We start from the raw sequence: 27828 nt of genomic DNA on the forward strand, positions 1-27828 counted from the left end.
AGTGACAGAAAAGACTCAGCTAGCATCCCTACTCACAAATGAAATAGTGTAAAAAAGCTACTGTGGTGGCTGGGACAGGAAGAGGTTTAGAGAGCCATGATTTCCTGAGGGATTTTCTTACAAAATGTATCATCAAAATTAATATGAAAGTTGGTAGTCATCCCATTTAAGCAATTTTTTCTTATTCTCCTGCCTTCTTTCTTTCTAATCATCCTCACTCCTTTCTCCCCAACATCCCACAAGGCACTGGCTGAAGCAGAGGAGTTACTGGGAAGGAGTAAGCGCAGCCATGTGCTCAGAACCTCCAGGGTGCCTTATTCCCTTCCATTCTGACTCTTTAGGTCTACCTCTCACTCAGCCTCACTTCCCTGTAGGCTTTGGACAAATGGACAGAAAGAACGGAGCTCAAAGAGCCCAGAACAGCAGGGCTCGTGACTGTTGGGTGAGCTTTAGGGACAAACACTCAGCTTTTCAACGGTTGCTGGTTTCTAAGACATGAGGATTTTGTTCATCCATTCCATTTAAAGGGTAATTAAAAGGATACAATGAATATGGCAAGGTGACAAACATTTTTTGTTTTGTCTTCCCCGCCTTGTGAGGGAGGCCAGCGTGGACAGGTGTTGAGTTACTTTTTTGTTGCCATGATGGAAAAACTTCACACCGCAGAGTGACTTATTTTGGCTTATGGTTCCAGAGGAGTGTGTGTGTGTCATGGAGGGGAAGCGTGGCTGCAAACAGCAGCCATGATGGCAGGAACAGGAAACTGAGAGCCCACATTTTCAGATGCAAGCAGAAGGAGAGAGTGAAGCGGAGGTGCTGTAGAAACTTTCAATGTTAAAGGCCCTCCCTGCAGCGACACACTTCCTCCAGCAAGGCTCTACTGCCTGAACCTCCCCCAACACCACCACCCACTGCGGAGCAAGTGTTCAATTGCCCCAAACTGCAGGGTAGTTCTCATTCAAACCATCTAGTGGTAACCTGAATCTTCAATGGTCTGAAGTTGATACCTACCCCAGATCCGGATGCCATGCCATAACCCTGGAGGAAATGAGTTAAAGCAGTGTTAGGAGCTGGTGGAAGAAAGAGAGAGGAACCCCAGAGAGTGTCATTATTGTCTTTACAGAGACCCCACAAAGCCACCTTCCTCCTCCAGCCACTCAGGACACCCAGAGGCTTTATGTGGGACCAGAAGAAGCCCACCCACTGTAGGGAGACACCTAGTATTGGAGGAGGGATATATCCTGGGCCTCTGTCCCTGGGAGAATACATTTCTGCTTATAGTATCTTGTGGTCGTGGCCAGGAGAGAAATAAACCTAACAGAAGAAATTATCTCCAGGAAAGACCATACATACACTGTAGACAGGCATACTTTACGGACTGCTTTCCAAGTGTTTGTCCTCAGTTTATCTTCTCCATTCATCTCTGTAGCCCAAATCTGCAGTTTACACCTGTATACCAACTACCAAAGGCTTTGAGTGTACGTGATTGTGCTCTACACACACACACACACACACACACACACACACACACACACACACACACTGTATTGTGCACATCTATTGTATAGGAATCAGCTTAAGCCACTTCTAAGTCCCAGCCTCCTGTTTCTTTTCTTACAGAAGATTCTTTTGGTGGCTATTAAAAAGGCGGAGGAAAGTTTTCAAAATCCTTACCAGACTGACTTCCGCCATTGCCCTTCCCTGGCAGGCGAGGGCGCACTTCACACACCTCCACAAGCCTGCCTTCATCTGGGTTTTGGAGCGCTGTAGGTCCATCTGTAAAAGAATGTACCAGCCTTCTGTGCACACACTCTGGAGCTCTCTGCTGTGTGGGATAATGCTGAACATACCTCGGTGGTTGTGAATGATCCTGCGAGCGCTCTGGGTTGGCGATCCTGGAATCCAGACTTGGCCACCCTGAGAGAAAGCTGGGGAAATAGACGTGGGCTTGGAGTTCCCCTGGGCTATACCTTGGGGAGGAGGGTGCTGGCCTGAGAGATGTGCTAAAGAAACAAAGGCACTATCAGGACTGTGGCTGGGCTGAGGTCTGGAGGGCAGTAATTAGGCTGGGGTAGCAGGCGCTAAGATGAGGCTCTAAGGACCCAGCATGTGGCTCTGTAGGGTGCAGTCATCCCTGCCAAGGCCACTGACTGTAAGGCTCCCTGGTGCAACCATGGAGACATCACGTGTGTCCCATAGTAACCTGAAACCACATTATTTATCAGCTGCCACGCAGACTCCTCCCGCTTGCCCCTAGCTCCTCCACCAGACTCTTCGCGGACGTGTGGAGTCTGGCTCCCTGCGCCACTGCTCCCTGATCTGCGGGGTGCCGACTGGGGCTGGTGGCTGGCCATCCCTCCTAATAGCGGCTGGCTCCACCCACCAAGATCACCCTGGAACCTGTTTGTAGTCACCCTCTTGCTAGCCGATCCCCCTGGCAGCTACGCTAGCTGAAGCGTGCTGCAGCCCGGGGCTTCCAGGTCCTGCTCAGCAGAGGCTGAGGCCAGCACGCGCACGCGTGTACACACACACACACACACACACACACACACACACACACACACACACTTCTGGGTGTCACCGCCCTTGGGGACCAGCGCTGCTAGCCAAGCATCTCCGCCCAGAGTCCTGGAGTGCACAAGGCACTTGCCACGTTGCTGTCACTCACATCGTGTTGAGAGCCAGCTCTGAGGACACGCACGCCTTTGCTCACAGGCAGCCACAGCCTCGCTCAGAGGCTCCCAGCTTGCTTTTTGTTACAAGCCGCACCCCCAGCGCCTGACTCCCGATTCCGCTTTCCCGGCAGCGACTGGGAAGAGTTGATTTCAGTGGGATCTACCTGGGAACCTAGAGGGACAGGAAAACCAGGACGTGGCAGAATTGTGTTTTCTTCAAAACGCCATCTCCACCCGGTAATCACGGCTCCGGTCCTCACTTGGGTCCTCACCAGAACAATGGATTAAGTTACTCTTCTCTGGGCCAGAAGTCAGGTTCAAGACTTGGGACAAAATGAAGGAAAAGGCGATGATCAAGACTGCGAAGATGCAGGGCAACATGATGGTGAGTGCTGCTGTTGGCAGGGTGGGAATCCACCTGGAGAAGCAGTGTGTGGTGGGGCAGACCTCGGGAGTCCTGAATTTCCCGGCAAGTCGGAGACGGTGCTGGTGTTCATATATTGCAGCATTTCCCACTTGAACCTGAGGGTGTGAATGATCCAGCATCTGTGTGCAAATGGGATGTTGGCCGTTTGGCGGTTGCTGTCTTCTGGACATGTGGCTTTGTTGCTTTGGGCACAGCCTGCTCTCTGGCTTGTGTCTGCTGAGTTTCAAATGCATCCCCAGGGCTGTTCTGAGGCCAGCACAGAGAAGGGAGGTCGCTTAAGACAGGAAGTGCCCCAGGGCCCTAATGCCCTCCCTGGTCTCCCCCGTGCAAGTCAGGGCTGAGACCTGTGGGGTTTCAGCCTCCCATATACTCACTATGCCAATATGTGTGTCCCTCTGCCCTGGAGGCACACAGTGCATCCACAGCTGCCAGGCAGGCAGGAGCCTGTTCCCCAGGTTTGGGAAAGAGGATTGCCCCAAAGATGATTGGCTCTAAGGTAGGGGGCAGTGACTGCAAGTGCCTCTGAAGGATGGAAGACCTCTGGGGATGCCCAGAACCTCAGGGCTGCAGGTCAAGGGGCAGTTTGGCTTTGTCAACTTTGTCAACTTGAGGATCACTGCCCTGCCTTCCAGCAAGATGACCCAAGCCTGCCTGTGGCTGGCTTGTCTGATATCAGTGTCCCTACTGTTAGTGCCAATGGCCTGAGGCATGGACCTAGTAGAAGTCAGAGTGCAGGATTCTCCTGGTAAGGACAGAGAGGTTGCTGTCCAGTTGAGTGGAAATCCTGTGTGTATGTTTGCTTGGGTGATGTTTTAGACTTTAAGGTGTTGATATTGGATAAGGGCCCCTTGTGTTACCCTGTAGGTTTTTGCTTTTGTATGAGGCGGGGCAAGGAGGGATTGCCATGCTACTTCAGAATAATCAGCGAGTGATGGAAGAATGCTTATCTAGCTAGGTCTGGAGTTGTTTACAAAGTGGGTCGTCGAGTCTGGGGTATGCTGGTGGAAAGGTGTGCCTGCTTGGGAGAGCCAGTCTGCCCAACTTGAAGTCTCCCTTTAAATGAAGAGAGACTAGAAACGAGAATGTGCTCTACTTGTAAAAAGTACCCTACCCTCAGCAAGGCACCTGTTGCCTGGCACAAAGAAAGCTGCAGGTTTAGCTTAGAACCTGACTTTAGGAGGGAAAGAGTAGCATACACGGACTGTGATGATGCCATACAGGCCTTCATTCAGTGCCTCTGCTTGGGCTACCTGACTTAGTCGCCTGTTTGTGAAAAATATGTCTGCTTTCTTACTTCTTTTGGTCTGTTATGATAATCAGCATAATTTTGTATGAAAAAGTCATAAGTGTGTATTAAGTGGACTCACTGTACAATGTCCGCCCACACCATGGTCCCTTTTCATACCCTGCAATAGCATGCTAATAGAACTGAAGCATTTAGGTATGAGGCTAGAGACATGGATTAAGATTAGTTATGTAAATAACATGTTATCAATGCTCATAGAAATCTAATATCAAATGAGCATTTTTAGTTAGAGCTGGCATGGTATCCTGTAGAATAGAGATATTTTTATGCTATATCTCTTAAAAATGTCTGAAGTCCTCTCTTCACTCTCTCCCTCTCAAAGGCTAAAAAGCTTGCTCATTGTGTGTCTTCTTGCTCTTTGAATATGGTTACCCACGTGACACCTGTACTCATCCTCTTCCCTGTCCCCCTCCCTGCCTTGGATATTACTGTCATTAGAGGCAGTTGAACTGAGCCCAGGGGATTCTGCAGCAACCAGCATTTTATCCATCATCTGTTGGATCGAGAGCAAGATGAGATGTGAGATCACTGTACTTTCAAATGCTCTGTCAACTTTTAAGTCAATAACTAGGAGTCTGGTTTGTCACTCATTTGAATCTCATGCTCCGGCCAAGTCTATGCAGCTTCCGTCGAATGACACTTCCACACTTGCTCATTTGGGGCTTGTGGATTCCTAATTTTTCCTCAGCTGCCTTGGAAGGCTTGTTAATCACAGTCTCGCCTGGGTTGGATGACTGGCAGTTCTTGGCACTCCAGGCTTGATTGGAGTTTAGGTGATGTTTAACATTCACTGCAGGGACTGAGTGATTTACGCCTGGTTCTGACAGGTGAGTAGTCGGACATCTCGCCACCCCAGAAAGCAGCAGAGTGCCTCCCAGTGAGTGGCTTCAGGGCATCCACATGTGTGCAGAGACAGACAGACCAGACAAGCCTGAGCACTTATGTGCTTAAAGCTGATTTCGTGAGGAGAGATCGAGAGGCAGAGCCCAGTGGTTGTGGGGATGCCAAACCCAGTTACAGCCATGCACTGAACGCCTGCCTCTTCAGCCAGCTCTTCCCACATGTGGTTCTATGTGTAGCCCTCCCAGGCTTGCAAACCCATGCATCACCAGGAGCCCCACAAAGACTGGACAGCAATCCCTGGCTGGCCCCGTCCACACCACATTGCCTAGTTGAAGACTCATGTTTACCGCAGACTGTATATTCCCTCTACATTCTTTTAGAAGTTCATTTGCAGTTGGGTGGCTTAGAGAAGGCAGATGTGTTGGTAAGCTCCCTGAGACAGAGGAGCCCTTTATCTAATAGAGGCTGCACCCCTATAAATCATCTCCCGAGCAGAGCTACTTTATTTTGTGTTAGTCGATGAGAAATAAGAAACGACACTGGTGAAGTCAATCCACAGCTTCCCTTTCATTCTTGACAGACAGAATCTATTTCACAAACTTTGAATGTTCTGAATGTTAACAGACTAACCTTTCAACTTGCCATGCCGTACACTATGAGAAAAATCAAGATGTTTCACTCTTCTAGAACAAAAAATTATTTTTAAAGTAACGCTGTTTTTTTTATTATTATTATTAAGTTTTTCCTTGAAACATCTTAGGTCTTCAACATGCACATTTTCAACCCAGTGTCCATTTATTGCTGATGCGTTACTGTTCCACTAATGTTCAGGGGTATCTCCTCTTGGAGTAGGTCCAGTGGGAAGTTTTACTGTATGAAGGCCATTGCTTTCTGTTAAATCTCCCTGCTCTGTTCCTATGAGCTTTTCCCTGACATTGAGTTTCTAGGTAAACGTTGGTTCAGAGCCAAGGCTTGCTCTGGCCCTCAATGCCTGCCTTGGGGATCCACAAGCATGTGATAGGAGAGCAGTGTTTATGTATTTCTTTGGTGCCCAGGGGTCTACAAGGTGCCTGGATCCTTGAGAATCTCATAACCAATCAACAATGGCTTTAAAGGAAGCTGTGGCCTAGGAATTCTTGGCACAGGGAAAACCAAAGTGTTCCTTGTGGCTTCTGGAACCCAGGTGGAGTCTTTTGTCACTGGATGGATGTTCCTGTGACACTGTGAGTCCAGCAACTATTCACAGGCACTGCTTTCCCCTTCCTGTTTTGGGTAATTCTCCTGAATCAGAACTGTCCAAAGTCAGGGTTTTCTTTCTTTCAGGCTCCAGTGACCAAAACAGTCCACAGATAGTGGGTGTAGTGAGCAGAGAGCCTTTGAGGTTTTTAGGCCACACCCTTCTGTGGACCCCTCTCTAGAAACAATAGCTCTGCTTGGGAGATGAGTTATAGGGGTGCAGCCTCTATAGATAAAGGGCTCCTCTGTCCCAGGGAACTTGGTGGCACTCCTGCCACTGCCTCTTGTTCCTCGGTGACATGAAGCTCCTCCCATCAGCTGTCAGCAACAGGCATTGATGTTTAGTATTTGAAGATGATATGCCTTCTGAAAATGGGTCCAGGCATGACTCAGAAGGTCCAGGTTTCTGAGGTTTCTGAGCATCCCCCCCCCCCATGTGCCCATCAGGGAGACTCAGGTTGATTTCCCCTGCTTCCTGACTCTGCAGCATCACATCTCTTCCTAACATCTTCCTTCTCAGAACTCTTCCTAAAATACAGCCTACTATCTATGCAGGAAAGGTGGCTAGACATCCATCCATGCCACAGTAGCTTACCGGGAGCAAGAACAATCTTAGATACATTAACCACAAGTACAAGTGTGCAAAGTTGGGGCTGGGGCCATGCCTCAGCTGTGAACTGATTGCCCTGTAAGCATGTAAGTGTGTAAGCATGCTCTGAGTCCAGCATCCATGTCCGAAGTGTAGCATGGGTACACCTTTGGATGACCATCCCTAGAGAAGCAGAGACAGAGGGGTCCCCAGAGTTTCCTAGCCATGCAATCCAGCCTAATTGATAAGCTCCAGGTTCTAGTGAGAGACCCTGTCTCAACAAAGTAGAAGGGCCTAAGGGGACATAGGAGGTTGGCCTTCATAAGCACACACACACACACACACACACACACACACACACACTCACTCACACACAAATATGAAAGTTGGTAAAATTAACACAAAGAACTTCTCAAAGCCAGAAACAGGTAGTCAGCTCAGGATTCTTCATAAGTTGCCTTAGGTAGAGCTTCAGTGGAGAGGGCTGTCTTGTCTTCTCCAGAGCCTGAACGGGACTCTAGCTCGTGTGGCCTCTGGGTCTCTGTGTTTGGACCCATCAATATGCTAAATTAATGACTTGCTGCCCAAAGCCACTCCCCTTTCTAGAACCCGTTCTGCACACCTGCCACTCTGCTCTGTACCTGTTCGCTGTTAGTGTTAGAGCTCTGTTATTACCAGGAGGAGTGGTGCACTGTGGGTAATATTACAACCAACTACAAACCCACTGGTGGTGGTTCTCCAGGGTTGCTCATCTCAGGCCATCTGCTAACCAAAAGGTTAGGAGAACTTTCTGGAAGACCATTCAGGAAAGACTGAGGTGACTGTAGGTGACAGCAGAGCTCAGTGTCCTATTATATGAAAACATTCCTTCAGGTTCTAATGGATTGGGCAGCCTGAGAGCAGGGTCCATACACATTTTTATCCTAACATTAAAGGGTTTGCCTAGTTCATGGAAGGAAATAACTCTGGCCTTCATGCCCTTTTGATTTAGAGAGGAGTATTAATTCACCTCAGAACATTTGTTTCATTTCACTTTAATAGTTTAAAATAAATTTACAGTGTGGGAGAATTTAGTGAAGTCTCTTGGTTGCAGGAACCAGTGCTGTCTGGTTAGCAAGAGTGCACCTAGGAACTGAAGCACATGCCAGCCCCCTTAGGTCCTGTGCATATGCTATGCTAAGCCAGCAGGGGCACACAGGACCAGTCAGCGCCCCTTTACCATCCAACTCCCCCCCGCCCCCCCCTCCCCGAGGATGGGAGATGCTCTCCTCAGGAGTACGGTGGGTTTTAGAATGAACCATCTGGAAGAAACCCAGGGGCATCTATGAGCTGGAAAGTCGAGACTCACTAACTGAGAGCAGAAGCTTTCAACCCCACAATAGCACCACCATTTTGTCCAACACCTCATGCTCAGGGGACTTGGAGTCAGTTATCCAGGCTCTGGACAGCAGGGAAGGATTAATGGTGCTTCTCATCTGCCGCTGGGGCAGAGGCCAGTGCACATTGTCATCAGGCCCAAGGAAATAACCAGAACATTGACTGAGAAGCCTCCTGAAAAACGCACAATAAAGTCTGGTTTCAGGATTGTGCGGGAGGCGGAACCGAAGAAGAGACAAGTAACAAAGGCAGAAGAGGGAGAGAATGCAGAGACACCCAGCTGCAGCGGAGAGCTGGAGACAGAGTGGGAGGGAGTGCTGAGGAAGCAGGCAGAGGTGTTCTGGTTTCCTTTGTAACCAATTCAGACTGAAAGATTGCACATATTCACAGGGTTGGGATGTGTGTGTAATACTCAAATCAAGTCAAACATTAACATTCTTTTAGTTTATTTTTGTATTTATTTTATGTGTATGGGCGTTTTGCCTGCATGTATGTCTGTGCACCACATGTGTGCAATGTCTACAGAGGCCAGAAGAGGGCAATGGATCCCCTGAACTGGAGTTACAGACAGTTAGGAACTGCTCTGCGGGTGCTGGGGAACTGAACACTGGTCCTCTGAAAGAACAGCCAGTGCTCTAACCACTGAGCAGTCTCTCCAGCCCCTTCATTTGTTTGTTTTAAATTAACTTCTCCCTCTCCCTCTCACAAGTGCCATAGCTCACTGTGGAGGTCAGAGGACAACTTGCAGCTGTTGGTTCTCTCCTTCCAGCCTGCGAGTCCTGTGGTTGAACTCAGCAAGCGCCTTTACCCTCTGAGCTCTCTGGGGCCCTTAGCCTTGTCCGAGGTCCACCTGAAAATTTATTTCCAACCAAATGGAAATGATGTAACAGTAGCAGAGAAGCTGTCAGTCAAGGTAGTAGAACTAGCAGGGAAGGTTCCAGAATTTTCCATGAATTATAAAGTCCCACTGAGCTCCCCCTCTTAGTCAAGAGTAGTTGTACTTCTCTCTTTTTAGTGTTGTCTTAGGACACACTACAGAAGTGACCCTCCAAGGCAGAGCACAGACACTGCTGGCCTTGGATTTCCCACCACTGACCTTACCTCGTCTTTCTACCTTCCCCAGATGCCACTGTTTACAGGTAAGGAGAGAAAGTGGGGAAAGGGGAAAGAGTACACATTGGCCGGTGAAGGGCTTGCTTCACAAGCTTGGAAACTGAATGCAGTATCCAAAACCCATGTAAGAAAGCCAGGCATGGCACTGTGGGTACTGGGCAGGTGGAGACAGGCAGATTCCTGGAGCTCACTGGCCAGCCAGTCTAAACTGCCCTGCTAATTCCAGACCAATGAGAGATGATTTCACAAGAATCGGTGGAATGCACCTGAGGAATGACAGTGGTGGTTGACCCCCTGGCATGCACACCCATACACACACACACACACACACACACACACACACACACACACACACACACGTATGCATGCACGCATGCATGCACGCACGCACGCGCACACACACACAAAATAGATGACACAGATATGTATTACGACCAAGGTAGGGTTGTCAATAGTGTGTGCACACTTTAGCTTTGTTGTGCACCTCGCACATACCCAATGCCTGGTGCTCACACATCCCTGGAATAGACTGTGCTCACTACGTTGGGCACAGCTGCAGATCTGCTGGGTAAAAGACGCTGTGGACACCATCGCTTTGATTGCGCTTGACTTTCCGGCTATTAAGTAAAAATAACAGCACTGTGATAAGACAGGGGTGCCAAGGATGCTCCTGTTTCCAGTGGAGTGTTACTCATCTGTGAAAATCAAAGGGCACTGCCGACATGCTGGGCTGGCTGTGGAGTCAGGTTGGCACTGCACTGGCTGCACTGACTGCCGTTGCTGTGGGCATAACCTGGGGGAGAAGCTGGGAGGCAGCTCCGGCTGTGAGAGTGGGAAGTAGTTGGTCACATCGTGTTTCCTGTTAGGAATCCAGGAGGTGAATGCTGGTGCTCAGCTGGCATCCTCCTTCTCTTATTCAATCCACCCAGCCAACCTTTGGCTAGGTCTTCCCTCCTTACTTAGACCTCTTTGGAACATATGCAGAGGTGTGTTTCCTGTGTGATTCCAAATCCGGTTAGATTGACAGTGAAGACCAACCATTACCTGCCTGCACTGCTGGAGCTACCTCAGCCATGGAGAAAGGTTTCTTGGGAGTGCCTATCCAGATACCTGTAGAAAATTCGAGAATGCTGTAAGGCTTCTGTCCTCATTGCAAGGCCAGCCCAGTCTGCACTCTGGAGCAGTAGAGAATATTTCTCTGGACAGATGGAATTTTACAAAAATGCATTGAGCAATTCAACTTCATTAACATAACTAGAGAAACACAAATTGAAATCACAATGAGAAAACATCCAGTGAAGTCTGAGGATGTTTTTGGTGTTGGGTTTTCTTTTTGTTGTTTGTTTGTTTGTTTTGTTTTGTTTTTGTTTTTGTTGTTGTTGTTGTTTTAAGACAGGGTTTTCCTGTGTAGCCTTGGAACCAGTCCTAGAAATTGCTCTGTAAACCAGGCTGGCTTTGAACTCACAGAGGTCTATCTGCCCCTGCCTCTTGAGTGCTGGGATTAAAGGCGTGTGCCACCACCCCTATGGGCCTGAAGTCTGAGGTTTTAAAAAGATCTCTAGGACTGATTTTTGGTATAGGTGTTTAGCAAGGAGAACCCTGTGCGCAGCTGGAGAGGAGGGATGTTAAAACTTGGAAAGTTAATAGTAGGGCAAAGGTGGAGGATATACTTGCTAGCTAGCCATGTAACTTCTGAGCACTTCTCAAGAGAATCTCTGGCAGATGTTCCTTGTGCGACAATTGTAAGGATGTTTGTGATGGGAATGTCTTTAGTGACCTTGAGCCTGAGCTCTATCCAAAGGGAGCATATATAAATAAGCTAGTCTTTATGTAGTGGAATATTATTCAGCAAAAAAGGAATAACTTGATATTCAAAACACATGGAGTCATTATCAAACAGACTTGTACAAAAGAAGGCACACTTGAAAGAATATAATGTTTGAAAAGCATGGAAGAAGGGGTAGAAAGAAAAGGAGGAAGGAGGAGGGTCAGAGAACAATGACTTCCAGGCAGGATGGCCCTTGCATCCTTGAACTCAGGGCAGCTATGCTTACCTGCATATGAGCTGCACAAGACTGGGGCCCGAGACACCCTCTCACCGAGGGTAGAGGGCCTCATTGGGCCCATGCGTCTCTGAGGGTTTACTAGCGTTAATTCACTAGTGTGATGGGGGAGACAGTTTCTTAAGTATTGTAGCCACTGGAGAGGTGTCCGTGATCCTGTAAATAACCTTTATCCCTGTAAGTAATCCCAGTGAAACTTATTGTGTCAAAAAAAAAAAAAAAAAAAAAAAAAAAAAAAAAAAAAACGAACAAACAAATAAAAAAACCAGAAAGACAGAAAAACAGATATGAAGGTGGAAGGCGTAAGAAAAATGGGTCCTGCTGGGTGGCGGCGGCGGCGGCGGCGGCGCGGCGGCGGCGGCGGCGGCGGCGGCGGCGCGGCGGCGGCGGCGGCGCACGCCTTTAATCCCAGCACTCGGGAGGCAAAGCCAGGAGGATCTCTGTGAGTTCGAGGCCAGCCTGGTCTATAGAGCGAGTTCCAGGACAGGACCCAAACTACACAGAGAAACCCTGTCTTGAAAAACAAAAAACAAAAAAAGGAAAGAAAAAATGGGTACTGGTTGGGAAGAGGAAAAGAGTGGGACAGGGACAGGAGAGGGTAATGATGTGATTAAAAATTCAGTGTAGTTACTGTTCTATTGCTGTGAGGAGACATCATGACCAAGGCAACCCTTAAAAATGGAATCATTTAACTGGGGTCTTGCTTACAGTTTTAGAGGGTTAGTCCCTGATCATCATGGCAGGAAACAGATAGACATGGTACTGAAGCGGTGGTTGCAAGCTTTACATCCTGATCCACAAGCAGGAGGCAGGCACACACACACACAAACACACACACACACACACACACAGAGAGAGAGAGAGAGAGAGAGAGAGAGAGAGAGAGAGACTAGGCCTGGGGTGGGCTTTTGAAACCCCAAAGCCCATCCTCAGTGACACACTTCCTTCAACAATAAGGCTGTGATGATATTTTATTTGTGCTCTAACAAATAAAACTTATCTGAGGATCAGAGGGCAGAGCCAGCCACTAGATTAGACATAGAGGCCAGACAGTAGTAGCACACGCCCTTAATCCTATCACTTGGGAAGCAGAGATCCATCTGGATCTCTGTGAGTTCAAGGGTGGCACACACCTTTAATCCCAGCACTTGAGATCTCATGTCTTTGCTTGGAAAGGACACATGCCTTTAATCCCAGGAAGTGATGGCAGGAAGCAGAAAGGTGTATAAGGCATAAGGACCAGGAACTAGTGGCTTTTTAGCAGCAGTTCAGCTAAGACCCTTTCAGGTGAGGACTCAGAGGCTTTCAGTCTGAGGAAGCAGGATCAGCTGAGGAGCTGGTGAGGTGAGGTTAGCTGTGGCTTGTTCTGTCTCTCTGATCTTTCAGAATTTACCCCAATATCTGGCTCCAGGGTTTTATTAATAAGACCATTTAGCATTTGTGTTATATAAGGCCATACCCCCTAATCCTTCCCAAACATTTCCACTGACTGGGAACCAAGCATTCAAATATATGAGTCTATGGGGGCCATTCTCATTTAAACCACCACAGCATGAATTGAAAACATCCTGAAGGAATCCATTACAGTAATTAAATTGCTGATATAAAGAACAACAGCTGTGTATGAGTATGCATTTTTAAAACTAAACGTTTAAATGCTATAGAAACAGGTATTGGTATGGTATCTGTGATAAAAGGTGAAATTTTCAAAAAGAAGAAAAGTAAGGAATGATGTATGATCATGCAAATTATAGTTGTGGCCCCATGGGAGCTGAGACTGTTGGGGTACAGGGGCCACACATCAGTAGAAAACAGAGAAAATGTTGTCTGACTGTGAGTATCTGTTTCTTTATCATCTGCTAGGAGAAATTCACATCTTATTTTCAATCTTGAGGGTACAATGGCATCTATCTCATCTAAGGTACACTTTTCAGTAGCTTAATGGTACATGGGCTATGAGGCCCTGTGGTGATATTGTGTTCCCCAATATATTGTGCACCCTAATAAATGTATCTGGGGTCAGAGAACAGAACAGCCACTAGACAGACATACAGGCCAGAAAATGGTAGTGCATGTGCCTTTAATCCTAGCATTCTAGAGGCAGAGATCCAACCAGATCTCTGTGAGTTCAAAGCCACACTAGAAAAAGCCAGGCATGGTGACATGCGCCTTTAATCCCGAGAAGTGATAGTAGGAAGCAGAAAGGAATATAAGGCGTGAAGACCAGGAACTAGAGTCTGTTAAACTTTTAGGCTTTTAGCAGCAGTTCAGCTGAGATCCATTCAGATGAGGACACAGAGGCTTCCAGCTGAGGAATTGGTGAGGTGAGGTTAGCTGTGGCTGGTTCTGTCACTCTGATCTTTCAGCGTTCACCCCAATACCTGGCTCTGGTTTTGTTTTTACTAATAAGTCTTTTTAAGATTCATGCTACAAGGCCCTCAGATGCTTTACTTTTCCTAGGGTGACCATTCCATTTTAAATTTGGTTGACAGAATAGTGCTTACATGGGTAGAATTAGGATGGGAGATGCCTTTCATTCTGGTGTTTTCTTATGAAGGAAAATTTTCTTAGGGAGTTTATTTTTAGCTGTGGTTATTTAGTGTATCTGTTTGTTTGTTTTTAAGGTATTTTCTAGGAAATGTTAATTATCACAAATTAGACAATCATTCTAGACTCAGTTACAAAGGTTTCTCATGGAGTCCTTTTCGATACATATGTAGGAAATATGTTGACATGCTTTTATGCAAATTCGAACATTTTCTATTACAATAACAATGCTAAAGAGAGTTAATGCATTCCTAAAGTTTTATGGGACCTAAAACATTCAAAATGCTGATAAATGTTGCAGAACCACTGTGCAGATATTGGTGGAATGGAATTTTCCAGAGTAGTTATGCCTGGAGATGGATTCTGTGCTGGATACATAAGTGCTGAAGTATTGGGAGGTCTCTACAGCTTGGGCCACATCTTCCATCCACTCCAGCAATGAGTGCAGCATCTGAAATGATGGCCACTGTGGTTAAAAGAGGAAAGCAGAGCAGAATATGGGGAGGAGATGCTGTGACCAGTCAACTGATGGCAGCAGAAAAGCTTCCTCTTCTTTTGGAAATAGCAACTAACACTAGGACCAAGTGAGGTAAATTCATCAATGCATCATCATTCAGGAGATGTGCCAGTCTGCTTTCCATAACTACAACAAAATATCTGAGATATATCTGCAGCTGTTAAGAAAGAAAGGCTTGTTTGGGTCATGATTTCAGAAGCTTTGACCCATTGTTATTCAGTCCTACTGATCTGAATGCACAGAGTATCATGGGAGTGCACCAGGTAGATCAGAACTGTTCATCTCATGGTAGCAGGAAGCAAAGAGCAGGAAGAGTAGGACCAAGAGTCCCAGGATCACTTTCAAAAGCACACACACAATAACTTCACCTTCTTCCCCCAGGCTTATTGGAGTCTAGTTTCTGTTGCTGTGATAAAACAGTCTGACAGAAAGCACTTTAGGAGAGAAAGGAGTTTCTCTGCAAATCAATGTGGGATGGAATTTCCCATGGAGATTCCTTCTATGGGAGTGGGTTCCATGTTGGATTTCAACTTGTAATTCCAGTTTATCATCCATTATTTTGGGGAAGTCAAGGCAGGAACTTCAAACAGCAGCTTGCGTTACATCTCCACTGAGGAACAGAAAGAGAATAAATACACACATGATCACCGGCTTGCTTGTGCTCAGCTCAGTTTCTCCACTCTTACCCAGTTCAGGACCCCTGCCTAGGGAATGGTGACACTCACAGTGGGTTGGATCTTACATCAGTTAACTTAATAATGAAAACAGTCCTCCACAGACATGCCCACAGGACAATACAATGTGGACCATCCCTTGTTGAGACTCTTCCCAGGTGATTCTGAATTGTGTTAAATTTAACAACTACTTCCCAACAGCATCTCAGGCTGGTGACCAAACCCTTAGTCCATGGACCTTCAGGTGACATTGAAGACCTAATCCATAATGATAGAACTGTCTTTTGATCCCTGGGGATTTCTTTCTGGAACCCAGTTTGAAGAATGTGATATTGACAAAGGGCAGATTCACAGGAGAAGATGCATGCAAGTTTATTGACGCATAAGTTCACAAGAGCCATACACAATATGAAGCATAAAAAGGGGCCAGATGATCAAAGCTTAACTGCTTTCAGAGGGTAGTTTGTCACAGGGGTGGTAACCAGTTTTAAAGGAGGCATAGGAGAAATGACCGAACCAAGGAATGGAATCTGCAGGACCTGGGACAGAGTTCCTTGCTGTTGTGGGTGGGTGTGACCCTTGGTCTCTTCCTCTGTGGTGCTAGCTAAGTCTTCCTTGGTTAATGGCATTTCAGATAAAGCTTGAAGGCAACTGTGTTCTTGGTGTGTCTCATCCTTAGGTCAAGAGAGATCAATAGGAAAGCCATTCCCTGTATCTGTGGTCCTTTTGGGGCTCCCAGTCTGAAGTCCAAAGCAGCTTATTTGGGGATATTGTTTTCTGAGCCCTGACAGGTGCCTTCTGGAATTCCCCTGAGGGATATTTATGTTGAGCCCGTTGAGGAGAGTGTAATTATAACCCAAATCTTCTCTCAACTCAGAAATCCTCTCCGTAAAGATCATAGAGACAAATAATACCTTCAGTATTTGAGTAAGCATTAGGCAGAATGTGGCACCTCTCAGGCAGTATGCTCTAAGATGGCACAGAGAGAAATGTTGCTCCACTGTGCAGCCAGGCAAATGAAACCCATTACATTCATGTTTCCAAGATACACGGAAACTAATACTAGAGTAAAACGGCTTGACACCGGCCTTTTTCAGTTCATCCTAAGCTGGTCTGATAGTTAGGACATGTATTGGCTGTTTATGGTTTCATCCTGAAGAGAATCAAACTCTTCTATCTCTGTGGTGGGAGGTGGCTTTGCATCCTGGAGGAAAGTACCCAAGGAGATTAGCCTGTGAACCTGGGAGAGAAGAGAGCGCTCTTCCTTCAGAGTGGGTTCCAAAAATCAGGGGAATATATTCCTGGACCACAGGATGACAGAGGTAGCCCAATCCAACCAAAGAGAGCTCCAAAGAGCTGACACAATGTGAACAACCACACGTTCTTGGAGGAAAATGCTCTAAGAAAAGGGAGACAAGACATGCCTTCCCCCGGCTCCTCAATGAGGACAGTTAAGCCTCTTGTTTTTAATTTGTGTCTGTCTCACAAGCAGAACATTGAGGCCAGGACACCACAGATGCCCAATATTACAGACACTCAGTCCCTGAAGTGTCAGCATGGTTTGTCCGGAATTGATCCTGCTGGATGTATTCTTTCTGCTGATGATCGAACAGTAAGAAAACACCCGAGTAGGACACTTGGGGTGAGGATTTCTGTGTCCTATAGTCAAAGCATCAGCTGCTGCCCAAAAGTGGATGGAAGAATTCTGAGGGATAGGTCCTAGGGCACTGAGCAAAGGGGGCAAGCACCCCCAAGCCAAGCTGTTCAGGAGCCTCACTGTAAGGCTGCTATTTATTCAGTGCTAAGATGTGGCAAGCAAGATATAAACCTGCATACCACTGCTTACTAACCCAACTAACCCTCTACATATCTCTGCTTACTGACCCAACTTCTTCCCACTGCATCTCTGGATATAAGGAATACCTCCAGTTTTCCAATGAGGCTCAAGAAAGTTCAGTCAGGAAGTCATCTAGGTAGTAGAGATGAGGCCAGCATCCAGCTCAGATATGCAAGGGTGTGTTGCTACTTCTGTATTCAAGACCTGACACTTTCTCTACCCTATGAGGTCAGCAACCATGTCTGTCTCCTGTAACACAGGGAGAAGACATTGTCTACCAGTGCTGTTTGTGTTTTCTGAAATTGTCAGCCATTATATCTGACAAGGACAGGGCTCCTGGGTCTTGGCCACCCATGCAGAGAAGCAAGGATTTTCCCACCCAGGGAACTAAAGTGAGGCTCATCTAGGGTTCTCCTGTGTGATCTTCAGCATGTTACTCTTGAGACAATCGGTTCTCAGCATCCTCACTGGTGCACTCCATAAGGAGAGAAGATGGGAAGTACCCCTCGAGGGCTAACAATGCTTGAGTGTTCTTGGGAAGACAGTGGAGGACTGGAGTGGCAAAGTGGGCACTTCATTCCTCCTCACCCTGACATTTTCCAGAACAATGGGGTGACAGAGGCGACACCCGTGCACTGAACAGTCTATATTCTAGAAACCTGAATGTACAAAACACAGCCCTGCCCCCACCTCAGGACCTGCTTTCTAGCACCAGAAACCTATGGAATGCAACCGATCATATAGCTAATTGTTTAATGACAGGCCAGATGTGTTCTTTCTAGAAAGGAGGCTGAGATTTTTATCATTGCAGCATAGACATTGCAGTCTGGGGGTGATTTTTACAACTGAGCAATGTGTTTGGGAGCTCATATGTTCGAGAAAGACATGACAGATGAGAGAACTGTTTCCCTTAAATTGTCAATCCATGGTAGAGTGAGATGTCATAATTAAGAACATATCTTACGGAAGAAATGGCTGAACATTTTCCAAAGAGAATAACTTAAATGGAGTTTAAAGGGAAGTCTATAATTTTTGACTGTTGTGAGGGACATCTGAGGAAGAACATAAAGGCTCTCATGACCAGGTGTAAAGATTTGCTTATTAGGAGCTTGAAACATGGAGTGTGTGAAACAAACCTGCAAGGGGCACCCCACTTGAGCTGTAGAGATGGGATAATGATGGGATCTTGGGACCAAATAACAAGGAACTGAGCTCAAGTGAGCCTTGGTGGTGAGATGTACAGGACACAAGAGCTAGGGAGAGTTACTGCTTGCAATTTCTTCATCCATGGGTTTATGACAGATAAAGGGCCTGTGATCCCAGCTTTCATGAATGAATATAAACAAAGGTAGAAGGAAAATACCATAGGCCTTGGTTTAACTAATACAAAAATCCCATTAGCTGAGAGAGAAACTGACACTCCAGGGGCACATATCCTGATGCTGTGCATGCCCATGGGTCGGCAGCTGGAGTCCCAGTTCTGGGTTCCTGACAGAAATGGGAAGAGAGAAAGAGATCAGCATGCATCAGGACCACAAACAAGTAGAAACCATATCAAGGAAGGAAATTTGAAGTCAGTTGTGATGCTTAACGCAGGAGCCAGGGTTAGTTTCTTTGGTCAGCTTGGCTGCTCAGTGCCCAAGTATGTGGCAAACACCAGGCAGGAAGGACACAGTGCGGTGGTTGAAGATGAACCTGACACTTCAGCTTGTAGCTTTTGAGCAGAGCAAATGGTTCAACCTAATGTGAGTGGATTTTGTTCAGTACTTGGAAGGCTTAAAGAGAACAAAGGTCATAGTCCCACCATGAGGGAATTCCACAGCTGATGCTCTTGGCTGAGACTCTCCTGGGCTCCTGTGCTATCCAACCTGCAGACATTGGACTTGACGACTCCCATGAGCCGATTCCTGGATGAGTCTGCTTCCGGTGGCTGTGGGTCTGTGCATGCCCCCCCACCCCCCAGGTTCTGTTTCTCTGGAGAGCTCCACTAACACACTAGGAAAGCAGAGAAAGGGGTGGAAAGTGTGCTGAGCACTGACTGACCAGTGGCTCTTAGGGAAAGGTGGTCTGACTCCTTTTAAGCAATTATTAAAAGATCCACAACCCTTGATAAAAATGACAAGACAATATCAACAATCAACATTGATGCAATGATATAAAAAATTTTAACTAAAGATTGACACACGAGGGAATGAAGTTCAAGCTCAGGTGTGTTTATACAATTCAGAGATCACAGGGAGTCATAGTCTTGATTCAATATATCTGCTGGGAGTTACACTCAGGGAATTCTCAAAGTTTCTGATCTAACAGTCTGTGTTTCTGGTAACACATATTATGAAGTGGTGTGGACCACAGGGTGACCATTGCTGCTTGACAAGGTTCCAGCATTTCAACATTGCATACCACACTTCTCCAGAACCTCTTTACTTTTATTTTTAATGATTCTCAACATTAATGCCTTTCCCTTTGGGAAATTTTGTGTGGGTTTTGGTGAAGGATAAAAAATGTGTATAATGGTAGCCTCTGTAAACAAAATAATTCTTTGGGAAAAAATCCTCACCACCTTGGAACCAGGAATTCCATTGTGCCATCCCAATTACACCAAGAATAGGAAAGTTATTTACTAGACACACCTGATCCCAAGGATGAAATGCCTACAATTCAGATCCAGAGCTGAGGCCATTAAGGGAAAGAGTTCAGTTAATAACTACAGAGAAATCAGAATGGTATGGTATAATGGGAAAAGAGTAAGACATCAGGACCTTCCCTTTTGGAAGTGTTATGAGGGGAACAGGCCCATATAGTAAGACTAAGAAATTGTAGTATAGTGTCTGCTCCCCAGAAGAAGTCCTTTTCCCAAGGTCAGGCATTTGGAAAGGGTCTCCATTCCCTTGGGGGCTTGAGGAAAGTTCCATTTTATAAAGCAGTCATTCTTCTTATCTCTAGCAAGAGGAACTTGTGGCCCTTCATTAACATATAACTGCTGCCTACTGTCAAGGTCAATGCTGGATTCCTCTACCTCTGATCTCAAGCCACACCCCAACTCACATGCCCCTAGTCTCCTCTTTACTCCTATGTGCAACTGTAGAGTATAAAAGGAAGCCATCCTGATTCTGATTCACCCTCAGATCCTGTCCATCTCCTCCTTCTCCCCCCATCCAACTCCACACATCCTCTTTGGGACCTGAACACCCCCCACCCCCATATCTCCCACCCCCTATCACCCCCACCCCCTATTACCCCCACCCCACATCAACCTCTCTTCCCTCATTGAAGCAGGTCTTCAGCAATGAAGGGCTGGGGAAAAAATTAATCTATTCCATTTAGGACAGAGTGATAGTCTTAATTCAGAGGACACTGCTGTGGGTTTGAAATGGAAAAATCCAGACAGCCAGATAGGAACAAAACCATGGAAATAGAGATTTAGGGTTTGTTTTGATACTACTCATTTCAAGATACGGCTAGAAAATTGCAGATAGCAACATATCAAATATAGTCACTGGAAGGAATAAGGGTGGTGATCAGATGATCTCGGTTACTATTCTGACCTGACCCTGGGAAACCAATGTTAGTATTCTGACCCACCCCTTGGCTCCTGACATAAAAGCCTCATTTTAAGGAAAAATTCCTCCTCTTCCTCTTTCCCCGCCACAAGGTGTGCACCCCTGGCCCTTCTCTCCCTCTTTCCCTATCTTTCTCTTTATCTCTCTATTATAATAAACTTATTTCTGCTCGGATGCAGCATCTAAGTTGTGAATGTCCACCCACCACCCTACGGCCATGCCTGCATGGCATGGGTTGCCCACCAGCCCAACTGCTGCATCTGCCCAGCATGCCAGCATGGTTCCCTACATACGTGGGATACCCTGGCCCAGCCAGCTGGGAATCCCCCACGCATGCAAATTCCTAACAGTCTTTACAAGCAGAAAGAGACCCTGTGGAATAGAGCTAGTGTCACCAGGGAAACTGGGGCTCCCTTTCAGCATTCTTAGTGTCATTAATAAACGTGCTTAGAAATGGACTCAGAAGGAAGATCAATGGCAATTCTATTAGGGGTTTAAAGAAAATGTACAGGTTAGGTGGAAATCCCACAGCCACCAGGAAGAGAGATGGAGAGAAGATCATACAGGCCTTTGTTTGTTTGTTTGTTTTGGTTGTGGGTTTTTTGGTTTTTTTTTTTTGTTGTTTTTTTTTTTTTTTTTTTTTTTTTTTTTTTTTTTTTTTTTTTTTTTTTTTTTTTTTTTTTTTGTGAGGAATAGGCAGATTATGGAAGGAAAAAGAACTCTCGCAAGAGTGGACATGCGATAGCGAGCTGAGGAAGGAGCCCCAAAAGGCATCTGGCAATGGTGTGTGGTCTTCCGTAGGTCCCCTCCCGTCATTTCGAGGACTTTGTTCAATGCTTGCTCTGTATGTTAGATGATGTCAGGGTGAGGAATCACTTCCAGTCTTCCAGTGCAAACTGGCTTCTTGCACACGTTAACGTTGATCGAATGTTTTAAGTTTCTACTCCCCTGTCACACCAGTAAGGATTTTATGGGAACTCTTCCTAATCAAGTCAGCATGTGTCAAAGGAACTCAGCACTTCCATCTCTGGGGATTTCACTCTAGGGTTCCCTATTGACACGGGCATGAAATGAGTGACTCTCTGGTCCAAGTTTTTAATGTGTGGATGCAAATATCAGAGGCCACATAGAAATTAATTTAAAAGCCAGAGATGATGCTACATGCCCATGATCCCAGAATACAGGTAGGAGGCAGAAGCAGGAGGGAATCCTCCACACTCAGATGCTGCTTAGAGACAGAAGAGTGAGTCCATCTAGGAGAATGAATGGCAGAGAAGGAATGGAGACACAGAAACTGGGGAAAGAAGACATGAGCTGTGTGGGGTCTCCAGTGGGAACGGACAACTTCAGCTGCTGGGGGTTCCAGATCAGACAGGATTGAACTAAGATGGCCTCTTCCCTGCTTTTGCTTAGGTTCATAGACATCGTGTCTCTTGGAGTCTCCAGAGTGACTGTTGAAGATAGATAGCTCTCTCAGCTTCCTGCTGTTGTAAGACAAAATGTCAACTTTGTAGTGTGGCCCTGTCCAGCTGCCGCACAGGCCTGTCTTCTCTCACCCAATCCCTCGGGAGTCCCTGGAACCCATGAAGTCTGTCCAGCCTCAACTAGTTTTGTACCTGCTTTCCTTCCCCAGGATGTTCTTTTTTTCTGGAATGTTCTTTGTATACTTTCAGGCTCCATGTGTTAACCATGTGGTTTTCTTGAAATTATAAGCTCTATTAGCTCAGTAGATTAGTTCACCTTTGACTATAACTCTAACAGGACATCCACAGATAGAGGTCTTACACCTTCCTGTTCATATTTTATATCCCATGTCTGACCATAGGCACTTAGCATAATCCTAGATGAAATCAACAAATGTTGGATAATGGGTTGCTTAAAGTATGATATTTTTTTAACCAAAATCTTTTTGTTGCCCATCTGCCCCAGTATAGAATTTTAGGGTACATATAAGACAAAATGGGAATACATTTTGATCATCAGGGAAGTCCTGAGCTCATGGTCACCATGTTAAAATCATGCCTGTGATATCAGCCGCAGCTCTCAGTGGGGGCAAGGTGATGTGAAGGTCCAAGAATGGAGGTGGTGAGGAATGCCTTCCGCACACACATCGCACCGAGGGAGAGAAGTGTGCGTGGCCTCACATCCCTGCCAGCATTTGGTGTCAGTGCCCTTGTATTTTGACACCACTTTTCAAGTAATCTTCTTGTCCTGTCTCTTCCTCTTCAGGACACTAAGTGCTGACAGAGCCACTAAATACCCACAGCAGCCAATGCCAGGCTCTCTGGCCAAAGCCTACACACGTCTATCACCATTTATCTGAAAACTTGGGTTGACATTAGCAATTCAGAACTTTCTGGAGTTTCAGAAACTTGACGCTTTTACTGTGTGTTATGCAATACCTCCAAGTGGTTCCTGAAGCACCATGCCATCACCATATATTTTTTTCTGTGTCAAGTGAATGATAGCTGCCTTAAGCAGGCCAGATCCAACTATCCACGGCCTGAGAACAGTTCCAATGAGTTCCACAGTCAAAAGCATTTAGGGGACACCACTTGTCTGGTTCCCAAATGAGACTCTAGGAGCCTTGTGGACTTTGCAGGTCTGGTCTGCCTGCACTGTCTCCCTTGCTTGCTCCCTGCAAGCTGACATCATTGCAAGGCCACTTCATACTCACTCAGATAAAATGGACAGGCATGGATGTCGAGGACGCAGGGAGGAAGTGGTTCGGGGTCAGCAGTGGGGAGATCAGTGAAGCCTGAGATGGGGCAGGGAGCCAGCCTCCCGAGACAGGTGCACCAGGAGCTGCACTTTAGTTGAAGGGCCCCTCTGCAGAGAGCTTGGATCCTCCCAGCCTTCATCCAAATTCTCTTTCCTATTACATTTCAGCTGCCAAAATAGCTCTTTGAATTTGGTGCTTAGAAGGATTTAGAGATGCTAAAAATTGCAGCTTTTCCTACAGAGCTATTTGTAAGAGGAAAGCAATGGAGGCCGAGAAGTGGGTTGTTGAGAATAATAGGCTAGGGTTGAAAGGGGAACAGAAATGAGGATCAGAATTGGGGCAATCTTCTGCATATTGAAATTTCCCAAACTCAGTCTTCCCTACAGAGTTTAATTTTTCTTAAGGGAGGGAGAATTAAATTTCTCAGGTTTTGTTCACCCATGGACATGTATTCTGCAGTAGGGGTAGCCTGAGCTATAAGAGCCTCCTGGCCAGGCAGTCTTGGTGAGGTCCCATTAAACTCTAATCAGCCCTTCATGGCAGCTTTGTCTGAAGAATAGGAAACCTCAGTATCCCATAACAAGGAGAGTGTTCTTCAGCCTGAGTCCGAGGCACCATTATGTCTTTTGAAAACCCTGCAGTTAAACTCACTTGGTGACCAAGGTTAGAGTCTCTCATCCATAGGGTAGTGCACCCAAAGGAATCGCGTAGACATGGAGCCTGCTTGCGAGTTGTCAGTCCTTCCCATCTTCAAATAATGGGCTGCAGATGGGCGCTGTGTCTCCTCCCACTCTTACCATATCCATTATTTGATTTCAGCTAGAAGTCTGGAATTACTGCTTTGTCGTGAGTCTATAGGCTATATAAAACAACCTTAAAATCAGGGACCATCCCAGCAAAAGGCTGTTTTCTATTGTTTCTACTAGATGGTCAAAGGACTTTTACTGATCATCATTCCCTCCTGTCTGGGTTCACTGGTCTTAGAGCTACTGTTTAGTGTGTTGGTGTGCATGTGTGTATATGTGTGTGTGTGTGTGTGTGTGTGTGTGTGTGTGTGTGTGTGTGTGTGTGTGCATGGTTGAATGTGTATACACCTGGATGTATGTCTGTGCCTGTGAATGTGGAGGCCAAAGGTCAACACCATGTCATTCCTTAAGGGCTGTCCACCTTGTGTTCTGGGACAGGCCTGGAGCTCAATGGTCATTAACGTTGGCTTACCTGAAGTTCCCAGGGACCTACCAGTGTGTATGTTGGCTCTCACCCTCCAGCACTGGGATCACAAGATCATACTGCCATGGGCAACCTTTCGCATAGGTTCTGAGGGTCAAACTAGGGTTCTCATGATGGCGCAGCTAGTACCTGAGCAACCACACCATCTCCCCACCCCAGGAGCACAAAGACTGTTTTTCACCTGACAGTATGACGCAACCAAGCTCAACCCCTCTTAGCACTGCTTTGCATGATACAAGATTACTGAATCCAAGCTTCAGGGACATTGTCACAGCTTGCTGTTTTAGATCTGAGAGACATTTTAAAGCTCTGCATGACCAAGGGTGCACCAAGCCTCAGAACCTGGATGGATGTTCTGTGTGTGCCTCCATCTGAGGAACGACAGGGGAAGTGCTCAGGCAATCACGGAAGATTCTCGTTTGCAATTAACAAATCTTTACATACCAGAGCTTCATGCTAGAAATGTAAACTTTTGAAAATGTGTGTCAAAATCCTAGCTGCTTCTCTTGCTGTCTGAAGAGCTGGAGAGAAACCTACGTTTTGTGTAAATCCTTCCTTCCTTCCTTCCTTCCTTCCTTCCTTCCTTCCTTCCTTCCTTCCTCCCTCCCTCCCTCCCTCCCTCCCTCCCTCCCTCCTTCCCTCCCTCACTCACTCACTCCATCCTTCCTTTCTTCCTCCTCCCCCTTCTTCTTCCTCTTCTTCTTCTTGCCTCAAACTCACAGATCTGCCTGTGCCTGGGATTAAAGGCGCATTACCACATCCAGTTTCTCTGAGTCCAGTCTTGAACCAGGAGCTTCCCACGCCCTTCACCTGCAAACTGATTTTTACTAAAATTCTTTCTTTGGGAGGAGTCCTTTCTTCTGATCACACCGTATTTTTTAAAGCATGTTCATTTTCTGTCCTTTACACAGCATATTTGATTGTATGACCTCATTCATTTTAATATACTTACAGAGCTACACTACCATTACCAGCTAGTTCTGTGCTCTCTCACCTTAAAAAGAAACCTCATTCCATCTCCTAGGCTTTTCTTGAATGTATATCTTCCTGGGGGAAAGTTGCTCATTCTTGCTTTCTACAGATAAAGACACCTAGATCCAGAGAGACCAGTGGCTTTTGTTTTTCACTTACTGGAGTCAACAGTGCTCCCCAGAGGAGCCTCTTTGGTGCACCAATGTCAAGTGTACTTGCCTCTGCTATGGCTGCCTCCTCCCTTGCCTCTCCCACACTCATCAATAATTGGGTCTCAACCCTCACTTTTATTTGCGATTTAAAATTTCATGATACTGTCTAGCTAAAAATCACTAATGTTTCCTTTTAGTTTTAATTAATGATGCAATTTGCTATTTAGCAGTGGAAGCTTTTCTGTCTTACAGGTGCGTCTCTTAGAAGGAACAAATTTATTCTTATAAACTGGCTGGAAAATGTGTCAAGGGGAATGCACTAAAATTAGACTCAAAGTTGGAGACAAGACTCTATAATTTCAATTTTATAGAGTGCAGAAATACACTGCCTTCTCTGTAAAAGGTAATAGGAAAGTTTTATTCCAAAAACATATCCAAAGTCACTGGTCTAGTAGGGAGTAGACAAAGTCAAGTTTTTGACCCATTTTTCTGGCATCCTGAGGGATGACTAAGAACGTAGTGCCTGGAAGTGACCTCCCAGCTCCATTCCTGGTGCCAAGCCCATCCCTCGCTGTCCTTAGAGCCATATAACATCACTCCCTGTCCATGGAGCTAATGATTGTAGTACATCCCACTCACTTTGAAATGATCAACATTTTAGGCCAGGCTTTGTGGTTTCCTTTTTTTCCCCACATATGAGCTTCAGATTAGTGGGAACTAGGAGGCTCAGAATTTAAGATGATGAAGGCAAATCTTTCATAAGGCTCTAAGGAAGGTCAGGTCATGTGTAAGGAAAGACAAGTCAAAGTCAGGCCTGGCCACTGATGTTGGGGACAGGGTTGTCGGATAGGGATGCCCTGGAAAGTATGGGAAACTGTCCCTCACCTGCTGCTGGTTCCCATGGGGCCTGAGCATTCAATGGGGTTTGAGGCTTCTCTCCACATTTTTAATGAAGAGGTGGTAAATAACTGCCTCTAAAGGTGGATGCTTTAGAATGTTAGAGATGATATTAGTACACATGCCTGTGAGATGGGAGCTGCATCTGTGAGCCACACTGCACAGAGCAAGTTCTTATGGGGACTTCAGGTGAAGAGCTTGGCAAGGCCAAGTGATGTGAATTACCCTAGTGTGGTTCTCCTGGATCTCCATTCCTAGGGTAAGGCAGGTGGTATCGGTGCTGGGTGGGTGATGGTATTCTGGGAGAAAAGATGTCCTCCTGCCTTTGTCTCACCAGGCTTTAAGCTGATTCTGCGTGGAATCAAGTATGTAGAAAAAGCCATTGGGAACCCCAGGGTTCACCCGTCATGCCACATGTCCCTTCACTGATGCCACCTCCTCCTGGGCATTCTGCAGGGTTTGGGGATGAAGAAGAGCTGCCAAACCTTATCACCGACTCAAATGTGTGAGCTGGTTTTATATGGCTACCCTATGTATGTAATAATGTATGGCCATTCTAGAGCTGTGTACTCAGGGCACAACAGGCCTCCTTTTTACAAATCGTGCTTCTTCAGTGTTTTGAAGCTTCTTCAGTGGCATCAGACTTGACTTCTAGCAGAGCTGTGCATCGCCTCTACCTTTCTATTGATGAGGGAACATGGGACAATAGTGTAATAGCTTCTTGAAAATGGTTCAACTTTATCAATATTAAATGTTTTAATTCCAAATTTCCTTATAATCCATTTATATGATGAGTTACAATGTTTGCCCTCAGATTGGAAGAGTCGTATGAAGGCATGGGAGCATAATCGGGCATGTTGATTGCTGAGAGTAAACAGAGGAACTGTGTACTAGCAGTAACTGCTCCACAGTGCATCGTTCCCGTCGCTTCTGAGTCAGGCACACTTCCTGGGATAAAAACAGAACCATAAATCTTGGCATCTTCTTGGTCCCTTCCACATGACCCAGGGTACTCTGCTGGCTGTGGAGGCAGACACTGGGGATAGGGTGAAATATAATTCTGAACTGCCTGTTGGAGATGTCGCCAT

General features: G+C 46.3%; 1 protein-coding gene across 2 annotated transcripts in view; it reads left to right on the forward strand.

Annotated features, from left to right (window-relative positions):
• The window catches only part of Dpp6 (dipeptidyl peptidase like 6), an 876452-nt gene that overhangs the window by 88428 nt on the left and 760196 nt on the right, over positions 1-27828 (forward strand). Inside the window, exon 1 of one of the 2 annotated variants that reach the window (XM_037204347.1) lies at positions 2312-3060. The exons of the other annotated variant lie outside the window; for it this stretch is intronic. Within the exon in view, the coding sequence (XP_037060242.1) occupies positions 3010-3060 (51 nt within the window). The 5' untranslated portion in view covers positions 2312-3009. Of the gene's footprint in view, positions 1-2311; positions 3061-27828 lie in introns of those variants that run through there. 2 annotated transcript variants of the gene reach the window in all.

The sequence above is a fragment of the Peromyscus leucopus genome, chromosome 3 (genome assembly GCF_004664715.2).
Source record: "Peromyscus leucopus breed LL Stock chromosome 3, UCI_PerLeu_2.1, whole genome shotgun sequence".
NCBI lineage: Eukaryota > Metazoa > Chordata > Mammalia > Rodentia > Cricetidae > Peromyscus > Peromyscus leucopus.